Here is a 15,917-nt window from a genome sequence, read left to right as displayed (position 1 = left end):
GTGTCCCTCCTGAAGAATTAACAGAAAGAACATTGAAGGGTAAAATTAGACACAATTATAGTGAGAGATTTTCTGAGATGATGAACAGACGGATAGATCAATTTAATCAAGTTCATTATTATTCACAAAAGAAACATAATGTGAGGTGTTTTTTTTTTTTTTTTTTTTGTCACTGCTAAGGTCGATTTTTTTTTTATTTTATTTTTTTTCTTTCATTCTCACAATGATACAATAAAATTTTAGAAGATAATGTATCACATACATAAAAAAAATCTGCAATGATTTAATAACAATTTGACCTTAGGACAGAAAAGAAAAAAAAAAAAACCAAAACAAAAAAGAAAACCTTTAAAGCCAAAGCCACTGATCCATTGTTTTCTCTGTGGTGATTTCCTCTGGAATTGTTAAAAAAAAATAAAATAAAATAAAATAGCAAATTTAGATGCAAGGTTTTAGTCATTGGTTGGCCAAACACCACTGAGGCCACACATTGTAGTGACTATTAGTGACTATTTTACGCTCACTCCATTTTCAGAGCACAGAAACATAAAAACAGAATAGGTTTATTAGAAATCCATTTGCAATAAAATACCATATTTTTCAGCAAAGAGCAAATCCGCAGTCATTAGGCAGAAAGCAAAAAGCCGACTACAGTCTTCATCTAGTCTTGATATTATTCGCATGTCTCATGGATGACGCTACACTCTGCCCTGAATTTTAGCATAAACCTCTCCATTTTTATTTTATTTTTTTTTTTTTTTGATTGTCGCTCTGAAAACCAGGATCCCTCTTGAGATGGTTCTTTTTTTAGTCTATACTGTTTGTTTTTTGAAGCAGGAAATAATTGGCCAAAGAGAGAACAACAGTGTTAGCCAAACACAGACTCCCAATACGCAGATGAGGAAAGAGCAGCAGATTTAACAGCTCAGCAGAACGGGCATAGGAGAGAAGGGAGGGGGGAGAGATGGATGGAGAGTAACTCACTACGAGACAATCAAGTGAAACGAGCGATTGAGTGCTGGAAGATGGTCATTTATTTGTTCTTGAAAGTCTCTGAGCAGTGGCACTGCACAAATCAAGTCCATGAAATCAAATCTTTGTCGAAGTCAACTGTGTGAAACTGTTATGTAACTGGTGCATGGCTAAGGCTGGGACTTCGCCCACAGAAATGTATGTCTGTGTGTTCCACATCTGTGTGCAGTGCCTCCTGTCAGTCCTCTCACCCCTCGGACTCAGACTGTAGACCTTCAGGGAGAAGCAGGGGAAAAGAAGAATAGACTTGGCAGGCCTTGAGTTGACCATCTGTTCCCGTGGAAGTGGTCAGTCTGAATTAGGCCCTTATGTCTGTCTCACACACACATGCAGGCACACATCCCTTCTTCTTTTTGCTGGCTTTCTTCTGTGCTATATTTCATTGAGCCTCTTGCAGGCACAGACACAGTGCATCTGGTTGTCCAGTTTGCTGTGTCCCGTAGCCATGTGTCTGGACTTCTGTTCAGACGCTCTGTGGTTTCAGTGGAGGTGGGGGCTATGAGGAGGGCTTGTATCGATTCATACCAGTCAGCAACGTGCCAAGAAGCTGCTTTCATAATCCTCCCTCTTAAATAATTCACCACTCACCCTCAGAATTTCATCAGCACCTATGTATAGAGACCAGTCTCCCCTTAGCAGCAGTAACATCGTGGCGGAGAAGGAGTGTGTACAAACAACGGTGGGGGTGATGAAGCAGCATCCGAGTTGGCAGGTGGAAGATAGTGGGGTGTTGATATCCTTGTCGAAACCCACAATCCACTACTACACAACACTCCTGGACCTGCAACACATGCATCTGTGCATCTCCAGCCTTGTCAGTCCAGCAGCTCGGTGCGTGTTGGGGGGCTGAAACTAGTTTGACACATCATGTGATTTGTCGTACAGATTCGACTAAAGGCCATCCAGATCGGCTGGCTGATTATATTCCTGTCTCCTGTCATCTCTTGGCACCTTTCTTTGTGTCTGTTCCAGCTGTTGCATATTGTGCTGATCGGATTGTCCCATTCAAGTTGCCCTCCAGTGCTTGTTTAGTATAGCCTGGCTCCATCCATCCATCATCATGCATACTGTTATCCTGCAGGGTTGTTGGGGGGGCTGGAGCCAATCCCATTTGACGTCGGCTCCTGCTGTCCATTTTTCTCTAAAAAGGTCAAGGAAATCCCTCCACTCAGCTTTGTGACTAGAAGCAATAAGAAGTTTGCCCAGTGCCACATACAAAGCAGACAAGACGAACTGCTGTTGTGGGAGCTGCTTGGCCATGTTAATCCATGCTCTATACCAATAGTTTCTCTCTCTGAGGGTCTCCTGATATATTTAGCCAGTGCCAGCAGATTTTATCCTTGATCCTCCGCTATAAAGAGATGGCACTGTCCAAATATGACAACCAAACTGAGAATCAAGCGATTCCTCAGAGCCAGCCATGAAAGAGGTTCTCCAGAGCAATCAGAAGGAGACATTTGATCTTGTATCTTTGAGAGTGAGAAGAGAGGAAGGAGAAATGAAGTCATGAAATGGGCTTTGTGCTGTCCCACAACTGTGAAGTCCTGATGGCTTCTTGAAAGCTTACTGAACAATATTGTTTTTGAAATCGTTTGGATATCAATGACCACAACACTTTTCATTATGATTTCCCAGTCCGCTGGCATGCACCAGCAAATTGCAAGCTTTAATGCAACAGATTATTAGGGGAGCTTCATCCGAACACTTTGCTAGTCATTAACAATCATTAAACAGCTTGAGGTTTCGGAGTAATTCAGTGAGGACCAAACTGCACCAGTGAGACTCTGGCATAGCTTTTCATGTTTGTGTGGAACCTAACACTTTTACACAGTCAGTAATGGTTCTTGCTGATGGGCATAAATACTGTATATCATGGATTTACTTTACTTTCCCTAATATAGAATTACTATCAAAGTACAATGCCAATAGAAAACCGAATCAAATAGCTAGGATACATTAGATGGCTTTAGGTGTCATTTATGCCAAGAGTTAAAGGGGCCAACGTTGGCCCCAGTCATATATAATTACTCCATAAGGGCTGTAAATCTACACTTTCAAAACTGGTGGTTGCAGGTCTTTCTTTTTTAACAGTAAATAACTTACCTCCCTCTCATCTGAGTAATCAAGGCAACAAATAGTCACTTATATCTATAGAGTACACATTTTTCAGATTTCTGTCACCCTACAAAGCTAGCTCGGTATAGAGAAGTATATCTATAATTTTCCTATAAAAATGGGCACCAGCAGAAACCAAACTGAATGTATGTGCAAGTCTGTATGTTGAATGTTATCAGCACGGGCAGTGACTGTGATCCAGCTGTTTCCTGCCATGCCCGATATCCCACTAATTCTGCTGGACTAAATATAGGCTGTTTCCCTCTGTCGTGCTGAGACTTTCAGGTGAATGAAGAGAGAGGGGAAATGAATTCTGTGATAATACTATCTTTGGCTCCTTCAGCCTTTTCTCCTTTTCTGCTCCCAAACGTCAGCGGCTATCCACAGGGGATTCAGCTGGCTCTAAACTGGCACTATATGACAAACCCATGTCTGTCAGCTTCCCTGGTGGGTGGGGGGGTTCTTCAACAGTTGACATAGGGAGAAAAGCTATGAGATAAAAGAAACTAAAATAGAGATATATCTTAACACCACATTTTTCTGCATCCTTCACCCACGCTGCAGTCATAACAGAGAGCTGTAGGGCTCAGAGCATGTAATGCATGCCAACTCGTATACGGTGTACAATTTCTCCCTCATATAATGTCAAAGGATTGGGATCTAAATATAATAGAAGATTGTAGTCATTAATTCCAAATTGATGTTTATCAGCCTCCACAGTGAAGTAATTGAGGAAAGTAGCAACCTGTTCTTAGAGCCATGTTTACTGTAAGTACTGAGAGTCTGCTAGTGGCACATTGTTGACCACTGTTAATTCATTAGGGAGCCTGTATGCCTTGGATGTTTTCAACAAAGATCCAACATCCCTTTTTTTTTTTTGTTTATTCTGTTACCCTCCGACAGACCTGAACTCACCGTTTCCCACCGTTCTCAGGCTTTATGCTAAGCTGAGATAGCTTATAAATTTTGTAAAAACTGTTTGTTTTTGTTAGACAGAGCTGTTTTTTATTCTTATTATTTTGTGATGTCAACCGTCAGTCTGTCCATTATTAAATGCTGATAAGCTGAGGTGGCTCCGCTGGATGCTGCAGGCTGGCTCTCAATGAAGTAACGTAGCTACACAACATTGTCCTCCGCTGTCGTTGCTGTAGTTGTGGTGCGGCCTCCACTGTCCACTTGTGATAAATTCATAGTTACAATGATTGATCATGGCGTGGGCTCCCTTTTAACATTGGACCCTTTTTTAATCATAGTTTTTTAAGTTCATTTTCGAATTCTGGACAATTACTTAAATGAATTGGCTTTGTGCTGCTGTATTATGTTTATGTAACACAGGGAATTGAATGCTTTCCCCATTGGGTGTGTGTGAGCAGGGAAAATGTGGTAAATGTTAGAGGTTTTGTGAGGAGTTGGCTTAAAGTCAAGGAGAGCTGCAATACCTAACTTGGCATTACGTATGCAGAGTTGTCTCTATCCATTATTTTCCTGTGACTCAGTTGAAACAACAGAGATGATATGATATTTGGACTGGACTTGGATCTGTTGAGTGGGTGATTGTTTATCAGTGTGCACTGTGGCAGAAAATTTCAAAAGTTTTGTCTATTTACATGACATACATACTGAAGAACTTTATCTCTTGGAAGCTGAACCGTACACTTGTGTAAATATTGTGCACAGCCTGCTGCATAATGCTGGACTGAATCCATGACTAATGGTATTGATACACACACACTTGTGAACAACTATGCACGCATACTGCTCTGCCAATTAAATTTTTACATCAGCTCAAGCAATATGAAATTTGAGTTAAAAGCTGCCGAGGAAGTTGGATTCTCACTCTAGGTTTCAGCTGACTGACCTAAATGCTGCCGACTGAGACTCAGGGATTGTTCTTTTTGAACCACTGCAGTAACGGGAATGGAAGCTGATGGGTTGTTCTTTTGTTTTTTTTCCTCCTCATCCACGGCACAGTTATAACAGTGACAGCTGTAAAGCTCTTAGCACCTGACAAGTCGTATTCAGTTATGAAATTTATACCCAGTTTACATATGGAATAGTAACAATACATAGCAGCATCTAATTTCCCCTCATGTCGAGAAAATGTAGTTTTAATGCAGTGCAAAATTCTGAGGCTGTAATTATTTGCCTGGAGTTATTAAAGTATTAACAACTTACCATGCATGAAGCTTCACCCATGGTGGAAGACACTTACTCTGAGCCTTTGACACTGGATAGTTTGTTTGTGTGTGTGTGTGTGTGTGTGTGTGTGTGTGTGCGTGTGCGCACGTAGCATTTGTTTTCTCATGACATTTGCAGGGCAGCTTTTGTTTGGAGTTAAATATTTGCAGTTTGTTGTTACAAACAACAAGTTGAACGTTGTCTTTGGACTGGAATCTGCTGCGGCTCCAGACTATACCTAGACTATACTTAATAATACTTCCTTTTCTTTCTTTCTTTTTTCATCAATGATATCTCCAACTAAAGCAGTTAAGAATAAAACTGTAAAGCAGACAAATCATGTCAATTCTAAAGAAGTGAACATGAATACTTATTTGAAAATTTAATGATCTGGTTGTTCTTTAAATTTGAAAGAATCTTTTCCTGTCCCACTGCTGTTTTTCTCTTATCATTGCAGTCTTTCCTACATTGAGATGTTACCAACAGTGACTGAGTCACAGCAGAAATAGTCTGCGTTGTTTTTAGGGTTGTTGTTGTTGTTTGGTTTTTTTTGTTTTTTTTTGCACCACTGCCAGAGATACTTGGGAAAGAGCTTGTTCTCTTCTCAGTTTTAAATCCATTGAGTCTCACCAAATCATAGCACTTGTCCATTTGTCTATGCCATGCTTATGCTTTGATGCTGGTTGGTATAATAATACATATGCGTGTGATTTGCTCTTTTTTTTTTTTTTTTTTTTTCATGTATTTGGTGAAATACTATAATAATATGAAACACACGTGTCCCTGTAGAGATGAACCACCAAACGGGAAAATGGAAGGATGAGTTACAGCTTTCTTCTTGTCCAAACTCAAAGTTCAGAGCAAACATGGTCCATGTGAGCCACCAACCCTTTGTCTCAGAGTTCCTCCTTATCTTTCTCTCTTATTCAGTCTCTCTCTTGGTGCTAGAACATGAAGAGAAGGAAATTGAACAGGATGAGCTCTGCAGAGGGGAGGGAGTGGTGTTACTTAATTTAACCTCCTGTTGAGTGTATACTTCTTGAGTACTTAAACTCAAGAAGAAACTCATCCCAGTGTTTACTAACTAATGCTACTAATCAAATCCAGTGGCTATTCTCTCCTCTCAGGGAAATGATGGAAGGAATGTTTTTTTTCCTGAATGTAGGAGTAATTAGCTACAGAGTTCCTCCAATGTAACAAGATATATTATGAATGAGCTGTGCATGCAAAGTAGTTGAAATTCTGTGATGTTGCAATGTCTTCTATCCTGAGGAGTCATGTTTGGCATGCCTGCAGCACAGCAAGCACCGCTTATCAGCCCACTGCTGTCATCCCTAATGATAAAAACTATGGAGACGCAGGCACACATACATGTGCCCAAGATGTTTGGGTGGTTTTGGTGGCTGGGTGGTGCTTTCTGCGTCCATGAAGACGTGTTAAAAATAATAACCTCACAACGTGTTTGTATTAATATCAGCATTTCCCAAAACACCAGAATGACTTGTCAGTGAAGGCCCTGTGGAAAATAGTATGTCATCCTGGAATGTGTCCAGAAATATTTAAGTCACATCGGAACTCAGCTGAAGAGTGCAGATAGTATCAGCACATAAACAGGGAAGGAAAGACTTTGGTTTTGGAGGCTGTGGATCGCTGCCAAAGATCAGACTTTTGAATCTTACACAGATTGTGTTACTCCTTTATGTGTTCTGGGATTATTGCATGTAATATGATTTCTTCACAGAAAAAGGAAGTTCACCAAATTTGTGGAAAAAGGGCCTTAGGCAGATCACATGCTCATGACAGAACTGTCTGTGACCCATCTTGGCCCCAAGTTCCAACATTTGATGCAAATATATGCAAAGGCTGCAGTACAGACCTTTCCTGCTGCAGTCTTGCAGCTGGTACCTCTGGCTGTCCATTTTCGCTCATTTGCAGAAATAACCATGTGAACTCTCAGTAACAGAGTAGACCTTATTTGCCATTGCTGAATGTCTGTAATGTTATTAAAATGCAACATGGTGAGAACAATGCTGGCTGGCAGCAAAATATTTCTCCCCAAGACAAAGCAGAGTGTTCCACTCACAAATGCACACCTCCTTTACCCCCGCCTACTTATCCTTCTTTCCCCTCATCACATCAGCGCAGAGAGAGACTGCCACTCTCTTCTGTTCTCTTTTATGTCTTTTTCTCTGTCTCTCTCTGCTTGTCTTGTCTTGTCTCCTAGTCAATGTATCACTCACAAATTCACTGTCTCTCCCTTTCACACACATTCACCAGCAGCACCAGCTCATTCTGTCACTCTCATGTCACCGAAGACTGTCCTCTATCATGCTCAGGTAACTGGAACGTACTCTTATTTTATTTTATTTTATTTTATTTTATTTATTTATTTATGCTCTTCTTGTCATATTCATATAACTCAAACCTCAGCTTGTCCTTCCTTTTCTTTTTCTTTCCTTCACACCTGATGTGCCATTTCCTCTCTATCAGCTTAGCTCAGTGACAGAGACTGTCACCCTGGAATGTATCTCACCAGCTGAAGAATGATGTGCAATGCAGGACATTTTTGCCTGTCAGAACCTGCCCCATCCACAGCTTTTTCCTCATAACACTTTGTACTACACCAAAACCAACTTGCTCCAGCATATACCTAGCAAACTGAATATTAATAAGTGATCTCAGGCATTCATGCACAGTTGCAACACAATTTCAAGCTCAGTATCTCTTTGTACTGTTCTGGCAGGAAGAATAGATCCATGTGGTTGGCAGGAAATGAAGAGAAAATCTGTGAGATGGAGGTTGGAGGGGACAAAATACCAGAATTAAGAGGAGGTAGGAGGTGATAAAGACAGCAAGATCTGACGGGATAAGGATGATGCTAAAAAGATCTAAAAAAGTGAGAGAAAAAAGAGAGAGTTGGATTAAAGGGACGATGGTGGCAAGGGATTGGACAGACAAGATTTTGCAAAACAGGAACAGGATAAATATGTATAAATAGAGATAGATAACGATGGAGGTTAAGATGAATGTTACTGTGTGGGAAGCTTGAAAGGGACAAAAAAAGAGGATGAAATGGAGTTAATGGAGGAAGGAGACAGGAACAGATAGTGAAAAGTTATAGCACAGAGGAAGAACTGGCTCGGTGATGGATGTTTTGTTTTTGTTTTTTGTTTTTTCAATATGCCACAATCAAGATTTCAATCAAATTGATAAGTAAGTGCAATTGTGATTTTTACGTAGTGCGTAGTAATAAAAAATAAAAAAAACCTTTTTATAAAGGATCCAAATGAAATAAGGACAAAAGTGAAATGTGAGGACCAGTGACAAGATGAGCAGTGAGCTGAAACATGCTTAAGATAAATACCCTCACAGGGACAGAGATCATGGATGGAAGGCAGCTTAGACAAAAGTACGCAGCCTGGAGTACTGCTCTGCTAAGAATCTCCTCTCCGTCGTGTCACTGCAGAGGCCTGCCAGTGAATTGTTTTGGCAAAAGGAGGTATAAAAGTCTTGCACAAAAAACCCACAGTAATAGTGGTAGGCTACCTCAAGATGTTCTGGGCTATGCAGGAGTGTTAACAGCTGACCTGCGGGAACCAGCATCAACAGTCAGCTCCCAGAATCACTTTAATCTGAGTGGAGGTTGTCTGGCGCCCATGTGTGACTGCAAATAATAGGTTTTCACTGACCTGTGAGAATGATATGTCAGAATGATCACCATGTGACTTTTAAAAGTGCTATATGATTTTGGGTTCAGATTCAGGGGTAAGAATGATGTGACGATGCTGCAGTGTTGTGGACGCAGGAAATGCATGTGTATACTAAGATGACGCCCTCATTTCTCCATTAAGCAGCTCACTCGGCTGTCACTGGCCAACGCTGAGTCACTCTGTTTCAGTCCAGAGTGAGCCGGTCAGCCTCTGCTCTGTCCTGTAGCCTGAGCACGCCTTGCAGCAAAATGCGCTCCACACCTCGACAGGGTAGTAATTGCTGCCCCGCCAAATATCAAGTATAATAACGGTGCTGTTTGCCATTCATCAAAATGTTTTCCTCAGCTTTGTGAGTTTGATGTGAAAGAGGAGGACAACTTAGATGAAACTGTTTGGAAAGGTCAAATTTAAACTGAATGAGTTCATGCTCACTACAATATTCAGTAGTGAGCTATTTACACAGGCTTAGTGTTACATATAGTGGACCGTTGAACCTTAGAAATTTGCCTTTGTCTCTCTGTCATTTGTGAATGAGTTAAGCTTTTACAGATTTTTCTTTTTAAATCTACAGAATGGGGGTGAATGCAGATGAAAATCCTGAGGAGGCTCTTTCTTCTGAGGTAAAACACTTTACTGAGACTACTCCGTATATTATCTGCTCTATTTATTCCTGCAGTCTTTGTCCCATTTGGCACCAGAATTTTAAAGGCAACTTTACAACAATATCACTGCCATTTAATTCCATCTGTAGAGATGCATACAAAATATGGTATTGAGATGTCTGTCTAAAACTGTAATAGGAACTGTGTGTGGAAATTGTAAATAGGTAAACCCACAAAGAACAGTAGTTCTGTTTATAGAGACAACAAAGGACCCAAAATACAAACAGGATTTTCTTTATTGTGACTCTAAGTGCTTCGCTGCACTGCGTTGCATCGTTGCACAGGTAATTCTCATCATTCTCATCAATCCTATTGGGAATCTTGAGCAGTATTAAATACTCAGTAACTGATTTGTGGCCTTTGAAACCGTTAAAATATTAACATCATTGCAATAAGTAGTCCCCAATGATCTTGCTGGAGTATTATATGATTTGGCTTTGATAACCAGGGGATTAATTTTTCATGGGAAGTCTTTGCCAGTATACATTAAACTTAAAATAATAGGATCTTATTAAAAAAATGCAGACAGAGATGTTAGATGCTAATCTTATTAAAGTTAACTTATATTAATTTATGTCACAATCAATGATAATATTTCTTTATGTTTATAGATAGCCAAAATGTTGATTTCACTTGCTTTCCATGTGATGTCCCCAGATTAAAGCCAATATTTTATGACTCATTCACTCATCTTCTACTGCTTATCTGTTTGCGGGTAGTGGGGGTGTTGGAGACAATCCCAGCTCACACTGGGTGAGGGTGGGGTACACCCTGGACAGGTCGCCAGTCCGTCACAGGGCCAACACACAGAGACAGACAGACACACAAACAACCGCTCACACTCAGACCTACAGACAATTTAGACTCTGCAAAGAAAGGCCCAGGAAGTGAACCCATGAGCTACTTGTTATGAGGCAACAGCACTAACCACTATGCCACCGTGCTGCCCTCATAACAGTAACAAATAAATTACACATATAGACTTGCGTTCTGAGTCATAGGATGTTGGTAGAGCTTTTGCTCATAATCTGCATTACAGGGATTTGCATTATATCCTCAAATCCTCTCCCATTGACACATAATGAGCTTCTACCCTTTAATCTTGGATGTATTGTTTATTTTAGCACCATAAGACTTCAAAGTGAAAAAGGGGTTGAAGAGGAGGAAGTGCACTTTTGCTTCCTGCCAAATGACAGTCTATAGCACATCCTTGCCACCATAGAGGCCTTTTGAGTGTGGCTTTTAGCCGTGTAGGCTCATCCACCCACACACGTCCCTCCCACCCTATCACCGCTGCTTCTCAGCAGCTCTCCATCCCCTCTTTCATCTTCTCGCTCTTATCTGCACACTGAATAGGACAAGGTCTGGCCCGCTCTCTGGCGTTATGAGGCCAGAGGGGCAGACAGAATAGACAGTGCTGCCCATATGGCTGGAGGAAACTCCCAGTGGACAGACGAGGCCAAGCTCCTGGGTTCTTTCTTATGGAAATGGATAAATGTAACCCTGCCTGGGGTGTGAATCCGCACAAGAACAGCTAGGGGCGTGTTTCTACTGTAGCTGGAAGGGCTCTCAAGGGGGACTACAGCTTTTTGAGCACAGAATTTTCCTATATGATCTCTATCACTCTACCACTCCAGAGGGTCTTTGTGTGTCAGTGGGTAACAGGGGTTTCTCATTATCTACAGGTTGCTGCAGGGGAGGCAGATACAACACCAGGCCTGTGGCACCGCCTGGACTACAAGTATCCCTTCACTGCTTTCTTCTCCAGAGCACTCTCACATCTTGTTTGCACTTAGGATGGTTAATGCACCAGTCTGTCCAGTAGTATTATACAAGGAAAACTAGCAGAGTGCTTCATTTAAGGGAATGTGGAGAAAGGACCTGGTCTGGTAGCACCAATGTATACACAACATAACGAGCGTGTATCTGTGAATCGGCAAGTGTATCATAACAACTTATTTACATGCCCCCATCTTATTTTTCCAGAACAAGAAATATATGTTTGCACATCAAAGAAGCTGGTTGACATTTTTGGCAAATATACACATATTTGCTACCTGGTCTGAATCAAATGAAAGAACGGAGAAAATGTGATAAATATAACATTAAGTGTATTTCCCAAAATGTCAAACTCACTTTGATGTATTTGCTTTTCACCCCAGGGTTAAGTAAATTCCTGTAGTTACATCATGTGACAGGAAGGAAACAGACGTGACCTCTGTGGTGGTATTTCATGAGGACTGCCTTAGGTTTAAGCAAATCTAATTTTACTTCTTAATGTCCTAATGACCTGGCCTGGTGCTTTTCAGAGAGCACTTTATGGACTCAATTTCCACACAAAAACACAAACACAAAAACAATAAGATGCAGGCCTGGTAGTGCATTCAATGTCCATTAAGTGCCTGACTGTGTTAATGTTAATATTGAAAGTGAAAAACAGCTGGCAGTAAAAGTTTCTGTGGGATCAGAGTTTAGGTGAACTCTTAACTTTTCTCAGATCAGGCAAAACTCACCTCCATTTTTTAGCAAATATGTCTCTTTCTGTAACTTATGTCTTGAGTCACTGATTATCTGAACACAAATATGTCTTGGTTAAACTTTTCACAGTTGTAGGTCTCTCCACTAGTACAGGAAAACCCGCTTTGCACTTTAGCCTGTTGAATCATGTTAAGACTCCCAGTTTTCTCTGATATAACAGCACTGCACTTAAATTAGGCTGAGCAGAAGGGATGAGCTTATGAGGTAATAGCCGTAGTATTTAAGCATACAAGTATTTAACAATTTTGATGTTTTTGCTCTTAATGCAAAGATGCACACTTAATGTGACCTAAATGATATAATGACCTTTGTAAATGTATTGGGAATGAAGATTAAGCCTTAACGGCAGTCATTACCTCCTGGGTCAAACAGCCTTGCAGACCCAGCCTTTCCTGGATACGTCTGTACATATGTGGCCTCTTTAGATTGGGGGATTATTTTTGTGTCATCAACTCGAGATGAACAGGAAACATCTGTGACTACTACTATTCTCAGTAAATTTGAGATATCCAACATGATATTTTTATATATTTCAGTAATCTAGTGATGATTGAAGGTATTGTGACATGACGGTGCACATACCTTAGGACAATATGAATTTCACAATGAACTAGAAGCCGTTAAGTTTATAATTGCACCAGCCCGCTCACATAAGATGAGACAGAGCAACATAAAATTTATGACATTTACTTTCATTGACTCATTGTGATCTGTGGCACCATAGTAACTGGAGTATACTTAACGTTTTCCGGCGACAGTTGGTTGATTTGGATTTTTGACAGAATCGGTGTGGTGGTTTTTCTGCGTCTGTATGCATGTAAATGAGACAGAGCTGAGAGAGAATGGGTGAGAAGCTTTAGGAAGGGTGAAAGGCACAGTCCAGAGGAACAGAGGGGAAGAAGATTTTTTTTTTTAATGTTGATGTGGACCTGGTGAGAGGAGTCTCAACATAGATCCCAAAGACACTGGATAATTGAGCTTCATCATGAATTGCTAGTGTCTCCTCTTAATGGTGTACTACTGCTTCATTAAGCACTCCACTGTCAGTCTGGCTTCAAGCCTCACCGGGAAGAACATTTTACTCTCAAGCACAAACATTTTGACCTGTTTCATTTTTTTAACTGAAGTGGTTTACACACTGTGGTTTTGGGGCTGGTAAACTGTGTTTTTGTTTTGACTCTGAGGCCCATTTTTTAAGAAACTCAGGGTGGCTGCATTATGCGGTTTGTCATGGGTGTCCATGATGTGACTTGAGAATTGAGCAGAATAGCTTCCTCAATTCATGGTAATGTAAGGTATAATAACACCAGGTAGATATAAACAATGCTCAGCATAACGTTATGGAGGTGGAGGCACTAATCGTATGAATACACTGCTGACATTTTGGGTACAGAAGTATCTGTATCTAACCAGTACTGCTGCTTTCACTGTGTTGTTATTGTCTGACATTTTTTTTATTTTAGCCTGCCGTTGAATGAAACGGCTCTCATTTGTATGGACAGAACCATGCTAACTTTAACTTAGACTGCATTTTATACAACTGATTCAGGTTTCAAACGCTTGTCTATCAGCACCCTCAAAGCTCACTTCATTGTGACAGGATTTCTTGGAGTTTGTGCTGGCTTTCTGGCAAACTCCTGGCCTTTGTTTCCCTCGCTTTGTTTTCCATATACACACACACACACACACACACACATATATATATGTATCCTTCACATCGCTTTCCACTGATATATATATATATCAGATATATATATATATCAGTGGAAAGCGATGTGAAGGATACATAGAGAAGACTGTTTTGCATTGTTATGCCCTTGTGGAACAAACACTGTGCAAACAAGAACACACCTCATACCTGTAGGTCCCAACAAAGTCATTGTTCCCTCCACTGCCTCACCTGCCCTCTTTTTTTTGGACTCTCTCTTTCCCGCATTGAAAGAATCAGAAACAAATACTGCTAGTTGGCAGAGCTGTATGTATAATTCCTAGCCCTTGCATATTGCTGATAACAGCACCAGAATGTATGAATTGGTGCCAAATAACATATTAGATAATTTTCTTCTTTTTGTGTTTTGTACTTGCGGCAGGGGATTGTGTGCTATCTCCCAGTCCCCCATTACTTATTAAAACCTCTGAGGTACCAAAGTCTCTTTTGTCCAGAAATGATAGCACTGATGAAGCATTGTTTTGACTCTCTCAGTGGTAAAAGCAAAGTATGACCCTTCAGATGGAAAATCATTAATCTGAAATGAATGTTGAAATGCCAAAATGAGGTGTTAGCAGGTTTTTAACACACGATTATTACTAGGAGCTGACAACGTGCCATCCTAGGTGTTGATTTTAGCCCACAACACCTTTTGAAGATTTTTACAGAAACGTTTTTGAAAATACTCCCTCTTACTCCTACTCTCAACACTGAGCAGAAATAAACCTGCCTTTACCATTTTATATTATCACTTAAACCATTATAAAAGCCCTTTTCTGACCTTGCCTGTGGTTTCCATCAAGTGTAAGACTGACCCAGTTCTCCTGAAACAAGATAACAGCCAATTTGATACATTTTTTCTCTGAGTAATTTATTTTTTATCCCTATCTGCTTCTCTCTGTCTTGTTTTGACTTGTATAACACTCCCTCTTGGAAAGTCTAGTTTTTCAAGCATGCAACCTTTTATGACATCAGGAACTTGTAGATGCATATTAGAAATGCTAACAGCTTAGTAATCTGGAACAAAAATAGCATGAACACCTAAAGGTTGAATGACTAATATCCAGCTCTCAGTATATTGTGTTGGAAAAGGAAAGCCATTGGCATTCAGTGAGAGTACGATGACTATGACCTTACAGTGGAAATAGTCTGCATAATATTACTGCATAGATGGTTATCTTTTTAACATAATGGCTTGTGGATTTGTAGCAGTGATTTCAGTGAAATCTGAAAAAGGCTGTGTCATTGTTTAGGCTCTTTTTGTGCCATGCCTTGTGGAAAAAAGTCATCTCCTGCTGTATGAAGTGGAGCCAAACACTATTAGCGTATGTAATATGACCAGGACTGGTGTTTTGAGATAGAACTAGCTCTGACATCTGAACAGTTTGTTCAAATAGCTGATGTGCCAAAGTCAATTACCTATGTGTAATATATATGTTCTGTGTGTAATACTGTGCTTTTGTGGATGATTTTATAACCTGCTGCTATCTGGAAACGAGTGATTCACCTTTTGAGCCTATCACCTTTTATGATAACCACCCCCCACCAAAGAAAATAATGAACAAACATAGATAAAGAAATACTAAACTTCTGAACCTTCTAAATAGACGTCAGTAACATCAAGCATACGCCAGTAAATCACAGCAACTGCATTTCTTTTAAACATATAATAGCATAATGTACTCTTTGTGTTTTGGTGCTGTGATTTGAGGCCATATTTGTTAGAAAAAAAAATGCCAAAATCCAGCTGTTTTCCTCGCTCCTCTTTAATGTTAATGATATTTGATACTTGCTTACCTTTGCTATCATACCTTAGCAAGTTCTCAGATATGTAAAGCCAGTTCTAACACATTGTGGCCCTCTGCTGACCGAGTCTCTGCCACAGTGGTGTGGATCTTTTGCCAGAATCTTGGACGGCCCACGTGTCCGAGAGGTAAGATTTATCTGGTGTCACTACATGTTGGAAATACCTTC

The 15,917-nt window shown here is 40.4% G+C and overlaps 1 protein-coding gene across 1 annotated transcript in view; it reads left to right on the top strand.

Annotated features, from left to right (window-relative positions):
- The window catches only part of LOC115060602 (sodium/hydrogen exchanger 9-like), a 50,352-nt gene that overhangs the window by 32,428 nt on the left and 2,007 nt on the right, over positions 1–15,917 (top strand). The window contains exons 13-15 of the mRNA XM_029528563.1: positions 9,607–9,655; positions 11,383–11,438; positions 15,771–15,876. Coding sequence (XP_029384423.1) covers positions 9,607–9,655; positions 11,383–11,438; positions 15,771–15,876 — 211 coding nt within the window. The remainder of the gene's footprint in view (positions 1–9,606; positions 9,656–11,382; positions 11,439–15,770; positions 15,877–15,917) is intronic.

This window comes from Echeneis naucrates, chromosome 20 (assembly GCF_900963305.1).
Source record: "Echeneis naucrates chromosome 20, fEcheNa1.1, whole genome shotgun sequence".
Classification (NCBI taxonomy): domain Eukaryota; kingdom Metazoa; phylum Chordata; class Actinopteri; order Carangiformes; family Echeneidae; genus Echeneis; species Echeneis naucrates.
Note: the sequence above shows the minus strand (reverse complement) of the source record. Positions and strands in the feature narration are given on the sequence as shown.